Here is a 26,787-nt window from a genome sequence, read left to right on the forward strand (position 1 = left end):
AAGAGGGGCAATGTAGCAAAGCTCTTTAGAGCACTGTTTTTACAGTCAGGTAGACCTGGGTTTGAATTACATTCAAGATCTGCTTATACTTGGGCAAACTGCTTAATTCTCTGAGTTTTAATGTTTTCTTTTCTAAAATGGAAATAACAACTTCCTGAAGGTGATGTTGTTAGAATTAAATGAGCTGACTGTGTAAAAATTACAGCAAAATTCCTAGGACAATTGGTGATAGTTATTACTGTTGTTAGTTCCACAATCCAGGTTTCATTGTTAACTTCTTGGCTAGCTATATAGTTTCCAAGTCTATAAAACAGTTATCTCAAATTTGCTCAGGTATAGAACATGGAGAAATATTCTTTGTGGAAAATCATGAAATACTGCTATATTAAACTTATAATACCAATATAGAATTGTAGATAGTATATAATAATATTAGAAATAGTAGAAAAGTAATAACAGATAAAAAGTGTCCTTAGAAATTTTTATGTAAGAAAAAATTTAAGGAAATTGTATTCAGAGCTCTACTTTCATTATCTTATTTTGGTAATAGATAAAAATTCACCTAGTAAGAACACTGACAGCCTGCAGTATCATGAAGTGTTGTATGAGACAAAACTTGTAAAGACTTGCAATCTAGAAGAACGTAAATACTGCCTTATGAAAACCTCCAGATTACCTTTACAGTTTCCATCATCATAGGAAGATCAAAACAAATCCTTTTTAGAACATGGAAAGACTTCAAAAGTATAACACACCTATTTTTATTGCCGTTTTCACATTTTCTGCTCCACAAAAAGGAACTCTTAAAGCACAACCAGCCAATCACTCTGAATGCATGATGCCATGAATTCAAACTTCATGGTAAAGCTGAGCATCACTTATCCCTTCCACATTCCAGAGAGTGAAACTGCAAACAATATTCTGTAAGGTTTGTAAGACATTAAAGGGAAACCTCCCAATAGTAAAAATATCTAAATTCAGTAACTTAAAAAATAAACACAAACATAAATAGGAACCTTAACATAAAAGACATGGGTAATTCCAGAATATTTTATGTAAAATGCTAAACAAAAAATTTTTTTAAACCCCAACAGAAGTTGAAATGTTGGGGAAGATACTTTTCAGCATCTTGTATATTGCTCTCAGTTTTATCAACCCATCCTTTTTTTGAGGGGGAGTTGAAGGATGGTTGGGACAGCCCTGAAAGGTCTGCTGGATAAAGATAGAAACCATAAGCCACAAAGGACATGACAGCGACAACACCTTCTGACCAGGAGGAGAAGCACAGGATTACTGTCTCCCAAATGACATTAATTTTAAATATTCTACGTGCTTTTACTTACTTCAGGGCTCAGGGCTGCAGTGCTGTCGCTTGGAGCATCTTCTTCATAATATCCTTTATTATGAAAACTTTCTATTGCATGACCTGCGCTTCCTTCACTCGGACACTTGTTATGTGAGCATCTTGGACTGTTGCTGCAGTGGGAAAACTCACATTTACTGTCCCCAATGTCTGAGGGTGTACATGAGAGGTGGGGAGAACCACTGTCATCCTGATATGGTGGTGGCTGCAGCTCATCCAGTGGGGGTGTTCTTCTCATTCTCTGAATGCAGTCTCCTGATAATGATTAAGAATCTGGTCACTGTTTCCAATTAGCCTCAACATGCAGTATAGTCCACAATAACTGTAAATAACTTAAAAAAAAACTGGATTAAACTGTTGTGGCAAGGTAATTACTAGATTTACTAATGAGTTTTCTTCTTCCCTGGTTCACATGCAGAAATCAAACAATCTGGTTTCTCAATCCTCTCCTGCATAGTAAGATCAGGAAAAATAAGTTATGTACCAAGACACCCTGTTTCATATTACGAAAATGGGACAGCGATAAATACTAGTGAAATCGATGATTTATATAGGTCTGTCTTTCAAAACAATCCTAAAGCATACAAACTTCAACTATTCCCTTGTGATCCGTGACCTCTCTAGTCACAATAGGTAGGTAAAACAAATATAAACCTCATTTATTTTCTTCAATTACTGAGATGAACTTAAACTAGCATTCACCTCAGCAGCATTGGAAACTAGGTTTTCCTGTCTAGCCGAGAACCAGAATCCTGAAATGAAGTGCACTGTGAATCGAATTCCCCGTGTGCTGTGCTTAGGTGCTCAGTTGTGTCTGACTCTGCAACCCCATGGACTGTAGCCCACCACCCACCAGCGAAGTCTGAAGTCCGCATTCCACCCTGTCTCCCTTATAAAGAGGTCACTCCCTGCTCCACCACATCCTGCATCAGGACTCCTAAAGTCCACTCTACCTTGTCTATAGTAGGCATCTCCAACTCCACATTTTCTCTCTCTCTTAAATTTTTAACTTTTACTTCAATGATTTACCTAAATAACAGAATAAGCAGGTCTGTGAACAGGACAGAGGTGGGGACAGGCGGGTATGTTAGGAAATAAGAGTTCACCATACAACTCAGGGATAGCTAAATCTGTGCAAATAATTCCTGGACATAATATCAGATATAAAAGTTAAACATGGCTCAGTTTTTCCTTTGATGGACTGTCACTCTGCTTTCTTGAAAGGAACTCTAGAAAATAGGCCGTTTGTATTTCTTATAACGGAGAAATGTTCAACAGGTCCTCTATTCTTGCTAGGACAGAAAAGCTTCTCACTAAGATAGAAAAACTTATAAAACTCATTTAAAAATTACCATGATGTCTGGTTCAAAAGAAAAATACTGATCTACATGAACTTAGCACAGATTTACATATTTGATCAGAAGTCCTAATTTTGAAAAAAGAAATTAAATGTGTCACCTAGTGAGCCTAACATACCAGTGTTAGGAAATAAACACAACGTAGAAAAATTAATGACTGAAGTTGAAACTAAATTTGAGGAGATAGATTGGAAATAGTAGCCAATAAAACACAATAAATCAGATTTCAGCATGGGGCTTCCAGGAAAGCTACTGTTTTCCTGACAAAGGAGCAGACTTAACTTGCATGTCCCTTTTGCCCAGTGGTCTTTCCGCTTTCTACTGCTTTAGAGGCGTAGCACTCATAACCATGAAGTAACAAGCATGAGAATGAAAACTAAGGATGATGCAGAAGTATCTGAAGAATCACTAAGTAGCTACCTCCAAAACTTCTTGATGTCTGAGACAAATAAATCCCTATTTGGAAAAAACCAACCAACAAACAAAAAAACCCCCCACAAAAACAACGACTTCCTTGGCAGTCCAGTGGTTAAGACTCCAAGCTTCCGTTGCAGGGGGCATGGGATCAATCCCTGGTCAAGGAACTAAGATCCCACATGCTGCATGGCATGGCCAATCCCCACCCACCCCCCATCTCCAAAACAAAATCCCCCCAAACTTGATATCTGAATTTTCTTTTGTTTCTAAATATATTCTCTGGTAGTTTTTAAACTGACATCTTCTCTCCCTTTAAAAATGTCTATTTAACCAGTCACTGAATTATAAATTAAATTGTAATACCTAAATATTTACTATAACATGAAGTCAATTAAAAAATTCCCAACATAGTAGTTCTAAGAATCAGCATACCATTTTTTCCTTTATCTTAATTTTTTTAAAAAGAGAGATGATCTTTCCCAGATGTCTCTTATTAATAGCATACTATCCCATAGGTCTCACTGGACAGAACTAGGTCACATGTCTATTTCTAAACCCACCTATGGTAGGGAGGATGTGATTACCATAACTGGCTTAACCTGAAGCCTTCAAATTGAAGCTAGGGATAGGATACATCTCACTGCTCATATCTATATGGAAAAGAGTAGATGCCACTCAATGAATTAAAAAAAAGGACTGGGAACAAGACAAGGATTCTGACTCTCATTACTTTTATTCAGATGGTACTTGAAGTCCTAGCCATAGAAATTAGGCAAGAAAAGAAAGACATCCAAATTGGAAAGGAAAAAGTAAAACTATCTGTATTGGCAATGACATATTATATATAAAAAACCATAAAGAGGCCACAAAAAAACCCTTTTAGAACTAATAAACATAATCAGTAAAGCTGCTGGATACAAAATCAATGTAAAAATCAGTTGTGTTTTTATCAACTCACATGAATTATCATAAAAATAAGGGAAAAATTCCAATTACAATTGCATGTAAAGGATCCACCTGCCAATGCAGGAGACATGTGAGACATACATTTAACCCCTGGGTTGGGAAGATCCCCTGGAGAAGGAAATGGCAACCCACTCCAGTATTCTTGCCTAGGAATTCCCATGGACAGAGGCGCCTGGTGGGCTACCATCCATGAGGTGGCAAAGAGTGAGACACGACTGAGAAACAGCATGCCCAAGCATGCACCAAGGAATAAATTTAACCAAAGAGGTGAAACACCTTTACACTAAAAACTATAAGACACTGATGAAAGGAACTGAAAAACACACAAATAAATGGAAAGATATTCTGTGTTTATGGACTGGAAGAATATTGTGAAAATATTCACACTATCCAAAGCAATCTACAGATTCAACGCAATAGCTATCAATATTCCAATGGCATTTTTTTTCCACAGAAAAAGAAAAAACAACCCTAAAATTTGTATGGAAACACAGAAGATTTCAAATAGCCAAAGAGATCTTGAAAAAGAAGGAAAAAGTGGGAAGTATCAAACTTCCTGATTTGAAAGTATAATACAAATCTACATTAATCAAAACAGAATGTTACTGGCACAAAAGCAGACACATTGTCCAACATAACAGAGAGCCCACGAGTAAACCTACATATGTATGGTCAATTAATTTATGACAAAGGAGCCAAGAAAATACAGTAAGGAGAAGATAGTCTCTTTAATAAATGGTGATGGGAAAACTGGACAGCCATATGCAAAAGAATGATACTGAACTAGTGTCTTGCATCATATACATAAATCAACTTGGAATGGATGAAATACTTGAATATAAGAACTGAAACCATGAACTCATAGAAGAAAACATAGTGTGTAAGCTCCTTGACATTGGTCTTAACAATGTTTTACATCTGACACCAAAAGTAAAGGCAATAAAAGCAAAAATAAGCAAGTAGGGTTACATAAAACTAAATAGCTTCTTCACTGTAAACAATCAACAAAATTAAAAGTCAACCTACAGAATGGTCGAAAATATTTACAAATCACGTATCTGGTGAGGTATTAATATCCAAAATACATGAAGAACTCACAACTCAGTGAAAAACCTAACAATCTGACTGAAAAATGGGTTGAGAAACTAAAAAACATCTTTGGAAAAAAGTTGTTTTCCAAAGAAGATATGCAAATGACCAACAGAAACAGGAAAAAGTTTTCAAATCACTAATCATCAGAGAAATGCAAGTTATTCACCAAGAAATATCAACTCACACCTGGCAGAATGGCGATTATCAAAAAGCCAAGAGATAACTAGTGCTGGGTAGGATGTGGAGAAGAGGGAATCCTTGCACACCACTGATGGGAGTGTGAACTGTTGAAACCACTATGGAAAACAATATGGAGATTCCTCAAAAAAGTAAAAATTGAACTCATATATGATCCAGCAATTGTACTTCTCTGTACTTCTCTGAAGGACATGAAATCACTATACTGAAAAGATATCTGCATTTCCATATTCACTAAAGTATTATTTGTAATAGCCAAGACATGGAAACCACTGAAGTGTCCATCAATGAATGAATGGATAGAGATAATGTGGTTTAGATAGACAATGGACTATATTCAGCCATAAAAGAAAAGTTGCCATTTGTGACAACAGGGATGGACCTTGAGGCCAATAATGTTAAGTGAAGTAAGTAAAAAAAGAAAAAGATAAATACTGTATGATGTCACTTATACATAGAATCTTAAAAATAATGAATTCATGGATATGGAGAACACATTGGTGATAGGCAAAAAATGGCAGGGTTGGGGGTAGCAGAAAGGGATGAAGGTGGTAAAAGGCGCAAACTTCCGGTTACAAGATAAATAAGTCCTGGGGATGTAATTCACAGTGTTGACTATACTTAATAATACTGCATTGTATATTTAAAATTTGCTGAGAGTAGAATAAAAATAGATAAAAGTTCTTATCAGGAGAATAAATGTACAACTATGTAAAATGACTGATGTTAACTAAGCCTCTTGTGATAACCACTTTGCAATATTTACATATTATCAAACCATTATGTTGTACATCTTGGAATAACATAAAGTTATATGTTAATTAAATCTCAATAAAATTAGGAAAAGTAAAAAAATGACTCAGTGTTTTCCTTCCAAAAACGTATACACTTTGGGAGTACAAAAACATGCACATAGTAAACAAAACAAAAAAGTGGATGCCTAAAGATGCCAGGAAGGAGGAAGATAAAGGATCCTTGCTTTTCTTATCCATCAGTCTAGCAATTGATTTCAGTCTTCATTTTTATTAAAAAAAAAATCTTCTCTTTATGTGGGTCCATTTCCACTTTTAATAATCCTTTTCTGAACTTCCTTTTGATGCGCGCAGCACATACAGTTTCCGTCTGCTAATTGCATTATACCTCACTTCCTTTGGCTTACTCTTTCACTTATCAAGTCCCTGTCTAGCTGCCACCAACGGTGGTACTTACAGAGCTGACCTCCAGTCATCTGGGTCTTACTTAGAGTTAGTGTCACTGTGATCCAAAGACTAAGGCATAAGTTATCCCAAAGAAGTGTACTGATACTTAAAGATTCTAAGTCGGAGAAGGCAATGGCACCCCACTCCAGTACTCTTGCCTGGAAAATCCCATGGACGGAGGAGCCTGGTAGGCTGCAGTCCATGGGGTCGTGAAGAGTCGGACACGACTGAGCGACTTCACTTTCACTTTTCACTTTCATGCACTGGAGAAGGAAATGGCAACCCACTCCAGTGTTCTTGCCTGGAGAATCCCAGGGACGGGGGAGCCTGGTGGGCTGCTGGCTATGGGGTTGCACACAGTCCGACGCGACTGAAGTGACTTAGCAAATTAGCAAAGATGCTAAGTAGGCTCTATGGGTTGATTTCAATATTGTTTCTGGATTTGAAAGAAACAACTTTAAAGCTGTGAAGTGGAATATATAAAATATTTCGGAATACACAGATATATATACATAAACATTGGGATTTATAAATTATGTAAGTTTATATAATTATATATTATTGTATAAATCCTCAAAGCTTTGAATATAATTACCACACTTTTCTCTTTAATTTTCATTTTACTCTTGCATTTTACTTTTCAAAGTGAAGAAGGCCAAATGTATCTGGAATCTAAATTTCATTGAAAAGATGCAGCTATGAAGATTTCTTCTTCAACTCTCTGCAATAGTATCTTTTTTTCTCTAGCTGTTAACTGCTTTTCACTATCTACATAGTGTAAGAACTTGGCTTAAATTGAATTGATGTTGGAAAAATTTTAAGACAATTGTTTTATAAAATAGCACAATTTATGTCAGAGTTGTTAGATTACACTATAAACATCCAACCCTAGAAAGAAATTTTTTGTGGGACTATCAAATACCAGAATGATAATGCCATACTCTTACTTTATTCCTCGTTTTACAACCCAATTTTATACTCTATTTTATGGAAATGATATAAAAGGGCTCATGCATGAATATATTTTAAGCATTTTAATTTTCCATTTGCATATTGCACAGCACCTATAAAACAAGACAAAGTATCTTCCTACTTTAATAAAAAAACAGGATGCATGCGTATCTGGAATATGACCTGTAGGTCTCAACACTGTGTTTTAAGACACTGGTTTTCAAAGTTTGGCAACTGCAGCTCTAAAAAGAGGTGAATATTCAACATTTGTAGAATTCATACCTCTTTTCAGATGCCTGTGGAAATCTGCTAAAATTTACCATATACTGGGTGATAACTTAAGGCTCAACACATTTCACAAAACTGGGGGTGTAAAGGGGGTGTTTTCAAACCACAGTGGAATTAAATTAAAAATCAGAAACAAAAATATAATAAAATGTATAGAAATCTAGATAAAATAACTAGAAATTTAGATAAACGTCTAAACTGCCCATGGATTAGAGGAGAAATCACAACAGAAATTAGAAAATACATTGAAAATAATGAGAACAAAAATAATCCATATAAATACTTGCGGAATGTGGCTAAGAAGGACAGTTACAGGCCTAAGTGCATATACTGGGGAGGGCAGGAGAGAGAGGAAGGTTGAAAACCATAATCTGAGTACCCATTTCAAGACGTTTTACAAACAAACAAATGAAATTCAAAGGAAGTAGGAAGGATGAAAGAAGGAGCAGAAATCAAAAATAGAAAACATGCATACAAAAAAATACATACAATAGAAAAGCATTAGCAAACCAAAGGAGAAGGAAATGGCAATCCACTCCAGTATTCTTGCCTAGAGAATCCCGTGGACAGAGGAGCCTGGTGGGCTGCTGTCCATGGCGTCGCACAGAAGTCGGACACGACTGAAGCCACTTAGTATGCATGCATGCATTGGAGAAGGCAATGGCAACCCACTCCAGTGTTCTTGCCTGGAGAATCCCAGGGACAGAGGAGCCTGGTGGGCTGCTGTCTATGGGGTCGCACAGAGTTGGACACAACTGAAGCGACTTAGCAGCAGCAGCAGCAAATCAAAATAAAATCCATTGAGAACACTAATAAAATTGATAAGATACTAGAAGAGACTAGTTAAGAAGAAAAAGAGATGGCATAAATTATTAATCTCAAGAATAAAAAAGAGGACTTCATTTTAAATCCTTGACACATTAAAAAGACAGCGAGCTTTCCCTCTGTTCTCCCCTTTTTGGAAACTTGTCAGTCCCGAAGCTATTCAGTGGGCAGAGGGAGGCAGCGGTCTGCCCTGCTGGTGGCACCAGAAGCTGCATGGGCCAGAGCCATGTGTCAGAGCCCAAGGAGGGCAGAGAGGGCATCGGCACGTGGGGCAGTGCCATGCAGCATGACGGAGTCCAGTCTGGGTGAAGCTGGGTGTGCTGGGTGAGCACAGCACAGGGAGCCAGAGCCTCAAGAGGGTACGTGGGTTCCCCATGGAAAGGAAGCCTAGCCCGGGCAACAGAGCCCAGAGTGAGGAGTGTGTCCACAATGAGGGAAGGGACCAGAGCTGGGGGAGAACCAGGGAAAAAACTGGAACAAACCCTGTGATGCTGGATTAACATGAAAAGATATCAGTGTGAGCTCAGGTGTTTAGTAGTAGGCAGAAATAGAGTGTAAATATGCATATAACGTGTACACACACACACACACACACACACACACACATTCCTGACTATCCTGGCTCTATCCACAGCTTAAGAAAAACCCTTTGATAGCAACAAGCATACCTAAGTGCTCCAATCCTGGCTTCTCAATCAGTTCTTCACTAAAGGAATCAGGACTCCATGAAGAAATGGCTAATTCCAGGGCTGAGGAAAGGAAAATACAAGCCAAGCCTAGACAAGCTTCTTGTGTTGAGAGTAAGAACACACTTAAAGAATGATAAGGTCATGTCAAAAGGACAAAAAAGCCAACTTCAAGGGGGTCACACTGACCAAATCTCACTAACAATTTGAGCTTCTAAATAAATAAATAATCACAATAATGGATCATAAGACACAGAGGAAAAGAGGAAACCATGAGTCCATCTAAACATAAACAAACAAAAATAAACTGGAAGAACTTTGAGAAAATAGGTCATTTTTATAGTTAGAGATGCATTCTGATGAAGGACTTAATTATCAAGAGTAATTTAGTGAAGAAGCCTAGTAGACACCTCCTTAATGATGAGATCAGAGGGAACCTTCTGAATAATGGAATAAATCAAAATTGTGCATCATCTGCTAAGATGCAATGAGAGGAATACGGCACCACTTCCAGCTAGAGGTGCATAACCTGAATCTCATCACGAGGAATATCAGACAGACTTGGATATCCAACAAAAACGTGTAACAGTCAAAAGGGGAATGACTGAAGCACTATTCTAGACTAAAGGAGACTAGCAAGAAAAGGTAACTGAATGCAAGACAAGATTTTGAATTTGATCCTTTTGCTATAATAACATTATTTGGACAACTGTTGACCTTGAGTAGGTTCTGAGAATTAAATGGTAATAATATGTCAAAATATCAATATTAGTGCCTTAATTTTGATGGTTACATTAAGGCTATGTAAGAGAATATTCTTGCTTGTAAAAAATATACACTAACATATTTGAGGGTGAAGAAGCAACCCATTTACCCTTAAATGGTTTAAGGTGGAAAAAAGGACTATACAGTTTTGCTACAAATGCAGGATGGATTTAACATTAGAAAATGAATCTATCAAAGTCATTGCATTGAAAGAATAAAGGTTAAAAGTAATGTGATAATTATAATAGATTTAAAAAATTATTTGATATAATTATCCAATTTTGATAAAAGATTTCTGTGCAAATGAGGAATAGAAGGCAATTTCCTTTAACTCACAAAAGGTATCTTTGAAAGTCCTCTGTGCGTGCATGTGTGCGAAGTCACTTCAGTCATGTCCGACTCTTTGTGACCCTATGGACTGTAGCCCGCCAGGCTCCTCTGTCCATGGGATTCTCCAGGCAAGAATACTGGAATGGGTTGGCATGCCCTTCCCCAGGGGATCTTCCCAACCCAGGGAGCGAACCCATGGCTCCTGCACTGCAGGCAGATTCTTTAAACATCAAATTTACTGGTAACATGTTGAAAACTTTACCTCTGAGATCAAGAATGAGACAAAGATGCCTATTATCATCAGTTCTATTCAACAATGTACCAGAAAGGTGAAAAGACAACGCTCAGAATGGGAGAAAATAATAGCAAATGAAACAAGGGACAAAGGATTAACCTCCAAAATATGCAAGCAGCTCCTGTAGCTCAATATCAGAAAAGCAACCCAATCAAAAGATAGGCAGGCCAATTCAGGTTAACGCATATCAAAAACCATCACATTATAATTATCCTCCAATTAAAATAAATTAAATAATTTTGAAAAAAGTAGGCAGACGTTCAAGCAGACAGTTCACCAAAAAAGGCATACAGATGGCTAATAAACACATGAAAAGATGCTCAATATTGCTCATTATCAGAGAAATGCAAATCAAAACTTCAGTGAAATAATCACCTCACGTCGGTCAGAATGGCCATCATCTTGTTGATGTTTGACAGAACACAACAAAATTTGGTAAAGCAATTATCCTTCAATTAAAAAATAAATAAAGTGGCAAAAAAAAAAAAATCTACAAACAATAAATGCCTGAGAGGGTGTGGAGAAAAGGGAACCATCTTGCACTGTTGGTGAGAATGTAAACGGATACAGCACTACGGAGGGCAGAACGGAGGCTCCTTAAAAAGCCAGGAATAAAACTACTATATAACCCAACAATCCCACTACTGGGCATAAACCCTGAGAAAATCATAAATGAAAAAGACAAATATACCCCAGTGTTCACTGCAGTACTATTTACAATAGAAATAAAAATACAATGGAAGCAACCTAGATGTCTATAAACAGATGAATGGATAAAGAAGCTGTAGTACATATATATAATGGAATATGCAGTTCAGTTCAGTCGCTCAGTCGTGTCCAACTCTTTGTGACCTCATGAATTGCAGCACGCCAGGCCTCCCTGTCCATCACCAACTCCTGGAGTTCACCCAAACTCATGTCCATTTAGTCGGTGATGCCATCCAGCCATCTCATCCTCTGTCATCCCCTTCTCCTCCTGTCCCCAATCCCTCCCAGCATCAGAGTCTTTTCCAATGAGTCAACTCTTCACATGAGGTGGCCAAAGTATTGGAGTTTTAGCTTTAGCATCAGTCCTTCCAAAGAACACCCAGGGCTGACCTCCTTCAGAATGGACTGGTTGGATCTCCTTGCAGTCCAAGGGACTCTCAAGAGTCTTCTCCAACACCACAGTTCAAAAGCATCAATTCTTCGGCGCTCGGCTTTCTTCACACTCCAACTTTCACATCCATACATGACCACTGGAAAAACCATAGCCTTGACTAGACGGACCTTTGTTGGCAAAGTAATGTCTCTGCTTTTGAATATGCTATCTGGGTTGGTCATAACTTTCCTTCCAAGGAGCAAGCATCTTTTAATTTCATGGCCGCAATCACCATCTGCAGTGATTTTGGAGCCCCCCAAAATAAAGTCTGTCACTGTTTCCACTGTTTCCCCATCTACTTCCCATGAAGTAATGGGACCAGATGCTACTCAGCCATAAAAAGGAAGGCATCTGAGTCAGTTCTAATGAGGCAGATGAACTGAGAGCCTATTACACACAATGAAATAAGTCAGAAGGAGAAAACCAAATATTGTTTATTAACACATATATATGAATCTAAAACCATGGTACCGATGAACCTATTTTCAGGGCAACAGTGGAGACACAGACCTAGAGAACAGACTTATGGACATGGCAGGGAGGGAGGAGCTGGGACGAATGGAGAGAGTGGCGTGGAAACATATACACTATCACATATAAACGGACGGCCAGTGGGAACTTGCTGTGTGGCTCTGGGAGCTCCACTGGTGCTCTGTGACAACCTAGAAGGGTGGGATGGGATGGGAGGGGAAGGGAGGTTCAAGATGGAGGGGACATGTGAATACCTATGGCTGATTCATGTGGATGTATGGCAGAAACCAACATAATACTGTAAAGCAATTATCATTCAATTAAAAATAAATTTTTTAAAAAGGAAAGACAACAATGTGCCGGAGGTCCTAGCCAATGGAATAAGCTGAGAAAAAGAAAGGGGTTGGAAAGAAAGAAATAAAACTGCTGTTATGCTCAAATGATGACTATGATAGAACAGCAGCAGATAAAATCATATGTTCAAGCTGGATTTAGAAAAGGCAGAGGAACCAGAGATCAAATCGCCAACATCCACTGGATCACTGAAAAAGCGAGAGAGTTTCAGAAAAACATCTACTTCTGCTTTATTGACTATGCCAAAGCCTCTGACTGTGTAGATCACAACAAACTTGTGGAAAATTCTTAGAGATGGGAATACTGCTAGGCCACCTGACCTGCCTCCTGAGAAATCTGTACACAGGTCAAGAAACAATATTTAGAACTGGACATGGAACAGCCCACTGGTTCCATATCAGGAAAGGCGAATGTCAAGGCTGTTTATTGTCACCCTGCTTATTTAACTTTTATGCAGAGTTCATCATGAGAAATGCTGGACTGGATGAAGCACAAGCTGGAATCAAGATTGCCGTGAGAAATATCAATAACCTCAGATATGCAAATGACACCACCGTTATGGCAGAAAGTGAAGAAGAACTAAAGAGCCTCTTGATGAAAGTGAAAGAGGAAAGTGAAAAAGTTGGCTTAAAGTTCAACATTCAGAAAATGAAGATCATGGCATCTGGTCCCACCACTTCATGGCAAACAGATGGGGAAACAATGGAAACAGTGAGAGACTCTATTTTGGGGGGCTCCACAATCACTGCAGATGGTGATTGCAGCCATGAAATTAAAAGACGCTTACTCCTTGGAAGAAAAGCTTTGACCAACCTAGATAGCATATTGAAAAGCAGAGACATTACTTTGACAACAAAGGTCCATCTAGTCAAAGCTATAGTTTTTCCAGTGGTCATGTATGGATATGAGAGTTAAGACTATAAAGAAAGCTGAGCCCCAAAGAATTGATCCTTTTGAACTGTGGTGTTGGAGAAGACTCTTGAGAGTCCCTTGGACTGCAAGGAGATCCAACCAGTCCATCCTAAAGGAAATCAGTCCTGAATATTCATTACAAGGACTGATGCTGAAGCTGAAACTCCAATAATTTGGCCACCTGATACAAAGAATTGACTCACTGGAAAAGACCCTGATGCTGGGAAAGATTAAAGGCGGGAGGAGAAGGGGATGACAGAGGATGAGATGGTTGGATGGCATCACCAACTCAATGGCCATGAGTTTGAGTAAGCTCTGGGAGTTGGTGATGGAAGGAAGGCCTGGTGTGCTGCAGTCCATGGGGTCGCAAAGAGTCGGACATGACTGAGCAACTGAACTGAACACCAAATATCTAAAAATAAACTTCAGAAAACACCTTGCTGCTATTTTGGGGGTTTACTATCAGAATGCACACTCTGAAAGCCATTGGCAGAGTCTACACTTCGCCTTTCTAAGCAATGTCTATGTGCTATATAGGAGGGGACAATTGGGAACTACTGCAGACTCCTCTCCTTAGCAACATGACATCTCAAAGGAAAAGCAGAGATTAGTCTTAGTCAGAGGCTTGAGGTGTGATGAAGGCCTCCACTAGTTTGGCCTCTACAAAAATTAATAGAACTGAAAAATAATGGCAGATAACCGTAAACTGAACTAGAAGATGACATCAAGTGGTGCTGCCACTCCAGATGGAGCCATCTTACAGAGCAAATTAACACAGCCTTGGTATTTGATACCTAGCTTTAATTTAGCAAATGCCTTTCCCCCCTCATAGCAATCCAGAGTGAACAAAAGTAACAGGTTATTTACATCTCATCTGGTGAGAACAGCAATACTTCTACCACCCTACTTCAGGGAAACATAATAAAATATTCTTGTTCTCTGCCATGATCTGCTTTGCAGAGACCCTGGCTGCCTTCACATTCCAAACAATATCTCCTTGAACCTGTTCTAGAAGACAGCAAGCTATTAGGACTTAGAAGAGTAGAAGACTGGACAGATCAAATTTCTTGGTAAGTATACATGTGTGATGGAAGTGAGAACTAAATCTTAAGGAAATACAGGGGACTTGCCTCGTCAATCAAGTTCTTGAGGATCCAGGGTTTAGTTGGAATATTCTTCCCAAGGTCAAAGAGAATTTGCTACCCCTTGTCTGCTTGACACTAGGGAGACAAAAATTTGGTTGGCCTCTTTAAACTTGAAAAGCAGCACATTCCACAATTGAGTGTATAGATCTGATACTTTTATAAGGTAAAATAAAAAGCTATTAGCTTTGAGCGGCACCCAGAGCAAGGTAAATCTCTCCAGGTGATCCAGGTACAGTGGCATAAACTCTACTCTTGACCTTTAAGATTCAGCAAACCAGACGGTCCTCCAACAATTGTAGTAGGTCATGATGCTTTAAAGTATCACTGAGAAGTTCTGATGGTACACTGGCATTGGAAGCCTTTTGATTTTTTTTTTGTACCTCCAAACACATTTTATTAGAAGACACAGATTAGATTATTTTTGTACCATGCCTTAAAACCCTAATCTTTCTTGCTTTATTTCCCTGATAGCTTGAAATAATTTCTTATTTAAACCAAACTTCACATGTAGCTACTGACTTTGTAACAGTACAATCTTATTCAGTGCATCTACTTTCTGAGTAGAAAATAATTTCATTGCCTCTCATTTCTTGACTCTTAGGTTTTGATAAAAAGACTACACTCATTTCAGCAGGTGAAGTCAAAGTGGTTTGTCCAGTATGTAGCAGCTGGCATGTGATCACCTAGCTGCTGAGTTATAAATGTCAAGCTGCACTCCACCATCAAGGGAAATTGGCAGATCTTGCATGAGGACTGAGGAGGCTCTGAAAGCCAAGGAGGTATTATGATTATCTTGCTAAGCCTGCATGCATAGCCTCACAAGTATGCTGATTACAAAATTATGTCTAGGACTTCCCTGGTGGTACAGTGGATAATTATCTGCCTGACAATGCAAAGGACGTAGGCCTGATCCTTGGTCTGGGAAGATTCCAGTGCCATGCGGCAACTAAGCCCATGTGCCACATGACTAAGCCTGCACCCTAGAGCCCACAAGCCATACCCACTGAGGCCACGTGCCACAAGTACAGAAGACTGCATGCTCTACGCCCATGAGCCGTAACTACGCAGCCCACACACTGCAACGACTAAAGTCCGTGTGTCTAAAGCCTGTGCGCAACAACGAGAAGCCCCCGCACCACAGTGAGGAGCAGCCCCCGCTACAAGCAGGGAAAGCCCATGCACAGCAACCAAGACCCAGCACAACCGAAAGTAAAATCCAAAAAAAAAGATTATGGCTAAAGATATGCCCCAAACCAGAAGTGGAACGTTCTGGGATTATAAAGATTTATAATCTTTTAGAGGCCCTGAGAGGTAAGAAAGAAGGAAACTCTTCTCAGTGGATAGAAGAGATTTTTTAAAAGTTTCATGGAAGGTTTTTTCATGAATGGAAGTTGAATACAGTAAAAAACATTTCTCCATCAAGTATATTTTGCTACTGTTGAATACAGTGCTCTATCAATGTTAACCATTAAAAGTTGGTTGCTTTCTGTTGCTGAAATCTTCTACATCCTAACTGATTTTCAATCTACTTTTCTTATTCATTACTAAGAAGGAGGTACTGAGTCTCTGAATATAATTGCGAATTTCTATTTCTCCTTTGCTTCAAGTTTACTGAAACTGCTATTCAGGACTGTTATATCTTCTTGATGAACTGCCTCAAACTGTTGTGGAAATGTCTCTCTTTATCCCTGGTAAGAATACTTATTCTAAAATATTTTTTGAGATTGATATATAGCGTCCTCAGCTTTCTCTGAGTTAATGTTTGCATGGTAGGTATATCATTTTTTTCCTATCCCTTAACTTATAAATTATCTATGATTTTATATAAAAATTAGGTTTCTCATATACATGTATATTTGGATATTATTTTTATATATATAGTTTTGCTTTAAAAAATCTCATATGACAATCTTTGCCTTTTAATTGGCATATTTAAATCATTTAGATTTAGTGTAATTATCAAAATCAAGAACTGACAAGCTTTCTCTAACAGACCACACAGAATAAACAGTTTCGACTTTGTAGGCCACACATAGTGTCTATCTCACATTCTTTGTGTGTGTTTATGAGTTTTATAATACTTTGAAACTATAACAATCTGTTATATAAATACAATAGAATATTAATCAGCCATAAAAAGGGATTAAATTCTGCTATTTTCTATGACATGAATGACATGAAAGAATCTTAAAGACATTGTGTAAGGCGAAATAAACCAGACAAAAGAGGACAAATATTGTATGCCTCCATTTATATAAGTTACTTAGAGTTGTCAACTCATGGAGACAGAAAGGATAAGGTGACAGAAGGGTGACTGGCAGGAACTTGGGGGAGTGGAGAACGGAGACTTATAGTTTAATGGGTACAGAGTTTCAGTTTGGGAGGATGAAAAAGGATGGATGGTGGTGGTGGTTGTGCAACAATGTGAATTTACTTAATGTCACTGAAATGTACATTTAAAACATTTAAAAAGTAAATTTTGTCATATATATTTTTCATAATTAAGAAAAATATAAAAATCATTTCAAACACACAGGCCATACAAAAACAGGCTGCATGCCAAATCTGCTTCATGGGGTTTAGTTTACCTATACCTCATCTCTATGTTTGAGTCAAATCTACCCTCCTATAATCTGTTTATTTGCCCTAATTATTCTTTGCTATTGTTGAATTATTGAAAAATTGCTGAATTGTTGAAAAAAAATGATTCATTTTTATTCTTTCTGACTTCTTTTGCATTGAGTACTTTTATGATTCAGTTTTCTCTCCACTATTAGCTTACTGGCCATCAGTTCTGTTTTATTTTCCAGTGGTTCTTCTAGGATTTACTATATCTATCTGTAACTTCAGAAAATTTATCTTCAAATGATTTCATATATAATATAAAAATCTTACAATGGAATACATCTCCTTCGACTTTTTGTGTTATTTTCATATATTTTTACTTCTACATACATACTTAGGGTCTACATAGTAATCAATATTAATCATGACTCTAAATTACCACTAAAGATACAATTAAGTTACATATGAAATACAAATCAGAACGATTTCCACTAAAAAATTAAAGAATTCTCATGCTTAAGGAATAAATTCCGTTATCTTTGAGGAACATAGATAGCTTGTGACATACAGCATTCATATTACATCAGAGATGCAACAAATCTATTAAAGTATAGCTGATGTATATTATTAAAGTATAAAGTAATTTGCACTTTATTTCCAAGTGCAAATTCTAGATATCTGGTACTTCTCATCTCCAACATTTTATAGGCTCCTAAAATTTACATGTTTATGTCAATCAGCATATAAAATAAACTTATAAGTAAATGAAAGTAAAAAATTAATATAACTGAATTACAAAATCTTATCTGCTACATTTCCCATTGTATTTTTTATTCATATAAAAGAAGATAATAGATTTTTTTCACATGTCTGAGTTTTAATTCAATCATTAATCTGAAATAATACATTTTAGTTTATTTGCCTGATTTGATGTATAAACCAGAAAATAAAATGTCAGTACTATATATGCAAATGTTATGCTCTAATACTACAACACATACCAAATATTTAATTTTAAAATCAGCTTAAGCCTTGTTGAGTTTATATATTACATATTTTGCCATGAATAATCTGGTGAGAAATTTTTATATTAGTTTTATGAAATGGATAAAAAACAATGTTCTTAGAAAGACAAAAGAGTAATTCAGTTCTCGCCTGTAAAATATACACAGATTTACACAGGATGATGTTAAAAGTGTAGCTGGAGGTGGGGGTGGGGGTTATATACTAATAAAGACAAGAATGAGAACAACTAATTAGCTTTTACTTATGACATAAACTGGGGATGTGATCTCAATTCTTTGAGAATAAAACAATAAGGCAGATTTCATTACCATTTTGTGTTAAAAGACTTCAGGCATTCTGAGGATTTTTATTTTTTTCATTTTTATAACATCAAGTAACCAGACACTTCAAAAATAGATGGTTGAAACAGTAGCAATTCAGGATTATGAAGCAGTTAAGTGCTTCACAATGTTGATGTAATATAGCAATTATAGACCTTTGTAATTCAGCAAAAAGGCTTTGTTTTCTTTTATTCATATTGAAACTATACAATAATAATGCCTCCTTATTTTCACAGAAAAGGGCTCATTTTTTTTTTTAATTTGCATTAGTGTTTTGACCATTGTTATGAACTCACCATTTGAAATTTATTATTTTGTAACTAAAAATAAAATGAAGCACTAAGGGGGAAAAGGTTGTATAATGTTAGAATTTTGATTAGCAATCACAGCTGCACCAGAATTAGTTTCTATAGCAACAGGAAGAAATAATGTGTTGAATTGCAATGCAATACAAGATTATTCTTTACAGATTGCAATTCAAAAGGAAATCTTTAAAGAATTTTGTCTTAAAAGAGTTATTAATCTTTTATCCACCATAATTCTCCAACAGAAAATACTTAATTATTCTAGTCTACCTTTCCAGAGTCCTATTTTAATTCATTCAAATGTTACATGATCCAAAAAAGATTGAAAATTTAATATACCTGAACAATAAGAATTTTGGCTACTGTCTTATATGCATTTTAAAATAAAAATTTATGGACTCATTCTCACACATTGTATAGATAGAAAGTATGTTTGCTAGGTACATTGGAATCTATAAGAAAAGCCTGAAGGTTGCTGTTTTGAATAAACTATATTGGAGGGATAAGAATTAAAAATAATAAACAAATTCCACATTTGTATCTATATGAAACTAAGCCTACTTTTTATCAATGTGTACTCACAGGTTCAAATTATGATTAAGAAACTATACTACCATGAGTATTCAAAGCATACACCTCCTTACTTTTGTAAGAAAAAAAACAATCATAAAATTTCAAATGCTGCCCATACTATTTGTAACACTGAAAAATATTACTTCACTGCATCCTTTCCAGCCATAGCTATTTTTGGAAACTAATTAAAAGCATATGCCTGAACCTTTTATGTATTTTGCCCTTATAATGAGACCTATTACTGTGGCTTACTCTATCCATCTGAGTTTCAAAGTATCTTTGGAGTTACCATGGATACCAGTGACAAGCATTCTCCCACAACTGCTTTATGTGTCTCATCAAACACAAGAAAAATTGACATGGCAGGAATCAAGCCATCTAGATAGTATGAATTTCTAATTATTTGTACAATTATTCATTGTTTTTTAAAAAATGGAAAAAAATTTTAAGTAAACAAACCAGATGACCAGGAAATTATTTTTGAAACTCTGAGTAGATACCAGGGCTTCCCTTGTGGCTCAGCTGGTAAATCAAATCACTGGACAAAAAATAAAAGGTATTATAAAAGAAAGGGTACAAATACTAAAATAAACCAATACAATAGCCCATCAGTGATTCATAGGGCCCAAAGTGAAAACTGGACTTAGGTTAAGAACATTTTAAATTAGACTAAAGAATGTCTCATAGGGACATTTCTAAATATAGCCCACAATAAAAAATATCAGAACTCATTTATAATAACATGTAGAATGTCTTAACTGCCACCTTGTAACCAAAACATTATTGCAAAATAGAATAGAACATGTATTATCAGCAAAATTACCAATAAAAATTATTTGGACAATGTAAGAAACCATCTCCTTTGTCTATACTTTTTTCTTTCTTATTGTAGCAATCAAATTTTCTTGAAAAATTAAAATCTTTCACTATGTAAAATATATTTTTTAAAAAATCAAGAATTTAAAATCAAATTTCTAGCGAGGAACAATTTCAGCAACTCCTTTTGTAAATTATATTAAAAAAAATAGTGTAAGTAGGTAAGGGGTGGTGCGGCAGACTTCTTATAGAGTTATATAATTTTATTTTTAAAGACAAAAGTATATATACACAATTTCATTCTCTTCAGAGGATATAAGTTGCAAGAATTATTAAATACGGGCAGATGTGTCATTTAATGAAAGTTTAATTACTTTAAATTTTATGATTAAGATACATCAACTTAGTAATACACATATTATTCCAATTATAAGGACATTTAACCTAGAAATCATATAGAAAAATAAACACAATTTTTTTTTACCTAATAAATGAATGTATGATTTACTGAAGGAAAGCTCCTGAATTTATAAGTAGCCAACATAATATAGAAATTCAGTCTGATATAATGAATTCTACACACAAGTTTCAAGTCAAATTTCATAATGCCTCAATTTCTCCATCTGTAGAGGGGGAGAGCATCTTCTGTAGTTACTGAAAGATTATGAAAGTTTCTAAATAGAAATCATAAAAACAGTTAAATAAAATGAGATTACCTGGTTTAAATCAGAGTTCACTGAGGGAAAAATAATACACCTCTGAAATTCTTGTAAGGATTCACAGTAAACATTTAATACCTGTTTCCTTTACCACTAATGACTATAGCAAAAGTCTGTGGAAGAAATCACACTGACACTATCCTTGTTGAATTTAGGTGAATAGCAGAGAAAACTTATCTACCTAAATCAGTTTCTCTCATGATTGCCACAGGAGACCCAAAGCCATGTTCTGTCGAGTGGTTTCGGGAAATAATATGTAGACCCACACTGAAAAGCACCCACCTGATTTCAACAGGCCTCCTCAACAGGCTCACATATAATGAAGTATAAACCACTTAAAATGGACTTCCCTGGTGGCTCAGCAGTCAAGAATCTGCCTGCAGTGCAGGAGACGCAAGGTCAATCCCTGGGTTGGGAAGACCCCCTAGAGAAGGAAATGGCAACGCACTCCAGTATTCTTGCTTGGGAAATCCCATGGACAGAGGAGCCCAGCAGGCTACATGAGGTCTTAAATAAGCTGGACACGACAGCTACTGAACAACAACTTAAAACAGAGCAATTCCAAGTTTACCTATCTTTCTCTTTTAGGAAATGATAAATGTATTTATTTTGGTACCTATTTTGTGCTAGGCACTGAAACTCCATTGGCCCCCAGAAGAAAACCTAATTTGCTTTCATGTCAGAGATAAGGAGAAAAAGAATACTAAACAGGGAGGGAGAAAATCTGAGTCTGAAACTGTGCTCTACTACTAAGAAGCTAAGTAAGCATGTATACTCTGGGCCTGTGTGTTTAAATGGAAGAAAATGAATTTATGATGTAAAAGACCTTTATAATTAAAAAAAAAAAAGATCCTTGCGATTTTAACTACTATGAATCCACAACATTTAACAGTTCCATTTTGGAACTGAAATAAAGTAAGGGATTAATTTTCTTAAAGTGAAAATTGCTAAAGATGTGATGAATTGTAAGAGAAAATTGGACTAGACGTCTACTTTCTTGAAGTCTATTTGCTCAAAACTAGTTTTACCTTTTGATATTTGAGATGTAGACCTTCCTGGATAACTACATAGCTTTCAAGATCCTATCTGGCTTTGAGATTCCAGAACTAAATACATGGTTATTGCACAATACAAAAGGAGATGGAAAGCATGTCAAGAAAAGTTATAGGTAAAGGTTAAAAAAGGAAAAGAATAAAAAACATTTTGCCCTCCTAAGAAGATGACATTTATATCAAGAAATGTAAGTGATCATTATATATTGCAGATTACATATTGCAGATTGTAGATCTCAGAAATAATTTCAACTTTAATGTGAACAATGTTTTGTTGCTGTGTTTCTAAATTCCTAAACCTTGTTTATAATGTTTACAAATATCCTCTTTTCTAAGGATATTTCTAGAGACACAGATGCCACCAAATAGAGAGACCATCACAAATTTATGCATACTACATTATGTCCCTAAAAATCACATCAGGCTGAAGGCAAAAAAAAAAAAAAAAGAAAAAGCAGCATAGAAAAAGTGGAGTGAGTAGACAAAAGAACATGGCAGAAATAAATTCAAACATATGAATAACTGTAATAAGCTTTACAATAAACATATAGGAAATATATAATATAATATTTATTACAGTTTTTGAGTCCATTCCCTGAATACTATAAAAATGAAGAGATTAAGACGGTTAATACAACATAATGATAGACAGGATGATTTACCAAAACGTATAAATCCGTAAATATGTTAGTCCCTGAAAACATAACTTTAAAGTAATTTAAGAAAAACTGAGAGAATTCCAAGAGAAAAATCTGTTAACAGTCAAAGATATAACACATCTCTCAATGATTGAAAGGCAAAGCAGACACTCATTAGAGAAATGAAAAGTCAAAACCACAATGAGTTAAGATACAGTATTACCTCACACCTATCAGAATGACTATCATGGGAAAGACCACCGATAACAACGATTATTGAGGATGTGCAGAAAAGGAAACCCCAGTACACTGTTGATGGGAAGGCCAACTGGTGCAGTGAAAATGGGGAACAGTATGGAAATCCCTCAAAAAAAACAAAAAAGAGAACTACTATATGATACAGCAGTTCTACTCCTGTGTATATATCCATAGAAAATGAAAACACTAATTCAAAAGACACATGCAACCCAATGTCCACAGCATTATTTACAATACCCAGGATAAAAGACATGGAACAACAGACTGTTTCCAAATGGGGAAAGGAGTATATCAAGGCTGTATATCATCATCCTGCTTATTTAACTTATATGCAGAGTACATCATGAAAAATGCCACACTGGATGAAGCACAAACTGGAATCAAGATTGCCGGGAGAAATATCAATAACCTCAGATATGCAGTTGACATCACCCTTATGGCAGAAAGTGAAGAAGAACTAAAGATCTTCTTGATGAAAGTTAAAGAGGAGAGTGAAAACGTTGGCTTATAACTCAACATTCAGAAAACTAAGATCATGGCGTTCAGTCCAAACACTTCATGGCAAATAGATGGGGAAACAATGGAAACAGTGAGAGACTTTGTTTTTGGGGGGCTCCAAAATCACTGCAGATGGTGACTGCAACCATGAAATTAAAAGATGCTTGCTCCTTGGAAGAAAAGTTATGACCAACCTAGACAGCATATTAAAAAGCAGAGACATAACTTAGCCAACAAAGGTCAGTCTAGTCAAAGATACGGTTTTTCCAGTAGTCATGTATGGATGAGAGAGTTGGCCTATAAAGAAAGCTTAAGTGCCAGAGAATCGATGCTTTTGAACTGTGGTGTTGGAGAAGACTCTTGAGAGTCCCTTGGACTGCAAGGTGATCAACCAGTCCATCCTAAAGGAAATCAGTCCTGAATATTCACTGGAAGGACTGATGCTGAAGCTGCAACTCTAGTACTTTGGCCACCTGATGCAAAGAACTGACTCACTGGAAAAGACCCTGATGCTGGGAAAAATTGAAGGCAGGAGGAGAAGGGGACAACAGAGGATGAGATGGTTGAATGGCATCGCCGACTCAATGGACATAAGTTTGAGCAAGCTCCGGGAGTTTTGGTGATGTTTGATGATGGACAGGGAAACCTGGCATGCTGCAGTCCATGGGGTCGCAGAGAGTCGGACACAACTGAGTGACTAAACTGAACTGAAGATAAAAGAAGCAACCTAAGCCATCCACCAGGCTTCCCTAGAAGCTCAGTGGTAAAGAAACCACCTGCCAATGCAGGAGATGTGGGTTCAATCTCTGGGTCAGGAAGATCCCCTGAGGAAAGAAGTGGCAATCCATTCCAGTACTCTTGCCTGGGAAATCCCACAGACAGAGGAGCCTGGTGGGCTACCATCTATGGGGATGCAAAAGAGTCAAACGGTACTTAGTGACTAAACAACAACAAAAGACATCCATCAAGATGATTGGCTTCAGATGTTTTATACTATGTGTGTGTGTGTGTGTGTGTGTATAACAGAATATCACTCAGCCATTAAAAAAGAATGAAATTCTGCCATTTGCAACAATGTGAATTGTCCTAGAGAATATTATGCTACTAAAGTAAGCCAGACAGAGAAAGACAGATACTGTATGTTATCACTTATATGTGGAATCTAAAAAAAAAAACCAAAAAACAAATGTATATAACAAAACAGAAATAGACTCACAGATATAGAGAACAAACTGCTGGTTACTAGTGGGGAGAGGGAAGCAGGTAAGGGCAAGACAAGAGTATGGGATAAGAGATGCAAATGACTATGTATAAAATATTTACATAGGCAACAAAGATATATTGTATATCACACGGAAGAACAGTCACTGTTTTGTAATAATGGTAAATGGAATATAATTTACAAAAATACTGAATCATTATGTTGTACACCTGAAACTAATGTAACATTGCAAATCAACTATACTTCAATTTTTCTAAAAAAAGTAAAGCTGAAAAATATTTAAGAAAGACACAGTCAGTTTGAACACAGTAAGTTTAACTAAAGGACATTCATAAAACCTTGCAACCAAGAATTAAAGAATACATATTGCTTTGATGGAGATATTAAACATTGACAACCTGCCCTCTCACTCTGCCCAAAATACATTAGCCATAAAAAGCAAGTCTTAACAAATGGCAAGAGTCATAGATTCTGTTATCTGTTCACAACATAATTACTTAAAACTCACGAACTAGAAGAGACTTTTTAAAAATTCAGTTTATTTGGCAATTTTCTATGTTTGAATATTTTTCTAAACTTTAAAATAACTTATGAATGAAAAAATAAAAAAGAAATCATGACAGAATTTAGGGAAATCATAGAAACAAATGTAAGTGAACATACTATGTACTAAAATGTGTGATATAGTTAAAATGGTAAAGAAATAGATATCCTTAGTTGCAGTATGTTAGAAAACAAAAATGACAAAGATAATAAAGTTTCTAGTTCAAGATGTTAAAGCAAGGATTAACTCCAATGAAAATAGGAAAAAAATAACACAGAATTAATAAAATTAAAAAATATACTCAACAGAAAGGATTTATAAAAACCCCAACCAAGTTCCCTGAAAAAACTAAGGGGAAAAAAAAGTAACTCTTAAAAGATTGGACAAAAACCAGAATACAATTGATAACTTTATAAGCATAATTTAAAAATGTATAAAACAAAGAATTTCTGGGAAAATATAATTTACCAAAACTGATTTAACAAGAAAATAAAGAACCCAATTATACTTGTAACATTCAGGTACTGAATCATTAAAAAAAAAAGTCTAACCACAAAAAAATGATAAGGTACAAGTGATTTTACAGATTGATTCTACCAAACACTTGAAGAACAGATAACTCTCAATTTTACATAATATTCTAAGAAAATGAGAAAGAGGAAATAATCTAAAATTCATTTCATGATTTTCGTAAAACCTTGATTCGAAAACTCAAACTAGGGCAACATGAGAAAAGTTTACAGCAAGTTCCTTCAGGAACACAGCTATAAAAATCCTAAGGCAAACAAAAGAGTAATAAACTAAATGTAGATATGATTTGATGCTATCTTCAGAATGCAGGTTTGATTTAACATATGAATCTTTTAAATATAATTCATAACATAAACAGATGAAAAGTTAACAACCATGTGACCCTGTAAGACCACAAAATGCAATTGATAAAATTAAACATCAACTCATAACTAAAAAACTAGTCTTCAAAAACTAGAACAGAAGGAAATTTCTGTAACTCAATGTAATTTCCAAATATCTACAGCAAACGTAACAAAATGAAAAGATAGGAAATCCTTTTAAAATAGGATCAAGAAGCATTTGTTAGCATTCAACATTGTACAGAAGTTCCTAGCAAGAGCTAGAGGCAAATTGTTAGAAATTATTAAAAACAACAAACAAAGATGCTGAATAAAGTATCTTTTCTAATATTTGCCTCTACAATCTCTTTCCTCTTCTAGGCAAACAATCACATTTTCCAGAAATGCCTCTTTTATTTTTTCCTTTCAAAGTTTTACAAATTTCATTTCTTTTTCTGTCTTATCTGTTCTTCCTAGGGACTCCATCTCAATGCTGAATGCTACCTACTAGACTGCCAAAGTGAAGAAGTCTGGCAACCACCAGTGTTGATAAACATATAAAAGATCAGTAACAATGCTTACACACTGTGAGTGGAGGGTAAATTTTAAACATACGTTAAAAAAATGCATGGGAATGATAAACA

The 26,787-nt window shown here is 36.0% G+C and overlaps 1 protein-coding gene across 3 annotated transcripts in view; it reads right to left on the bottom strand.

Moving 5' to 3' along the window:
* Positions 1-26,787, bottom strand: part of SYT14 (synaptotagmin 14) — a 198,232-nt gene that overhangs the window by 68,235 nt on the left and 103,210 nt on the right. For all 3 annotated transcript variants that reach the window (XM_055583090.1, XM_055583091.1, XM_055583089.1), the window contains one exon: positions 1,344-1,618. In XM_055583090.1, coding sequence (XP_055439065.1) covers positions 1,344-1,618 — 275 coding nt within the window. The remainder of the gene's footprint in view (positions 1-1,343; positions 1,619-26,787) is intronic.

Source organism: Bubalus kerabau, chromosome 5, assembly GCF_029407905.1.
Source record: "Bubalus kerabau isolate K-KA32 ecotype Philippines breed swamp buffalo chromosome 5, PCC_UOA_SB_1v2, whole genome shotgun sequence".
NCBI lineage: Eukaryota > Metazoa > Chordata > Mammalia > Artiodactyla > Bovidae > Bubalus > Bubalus kerabau.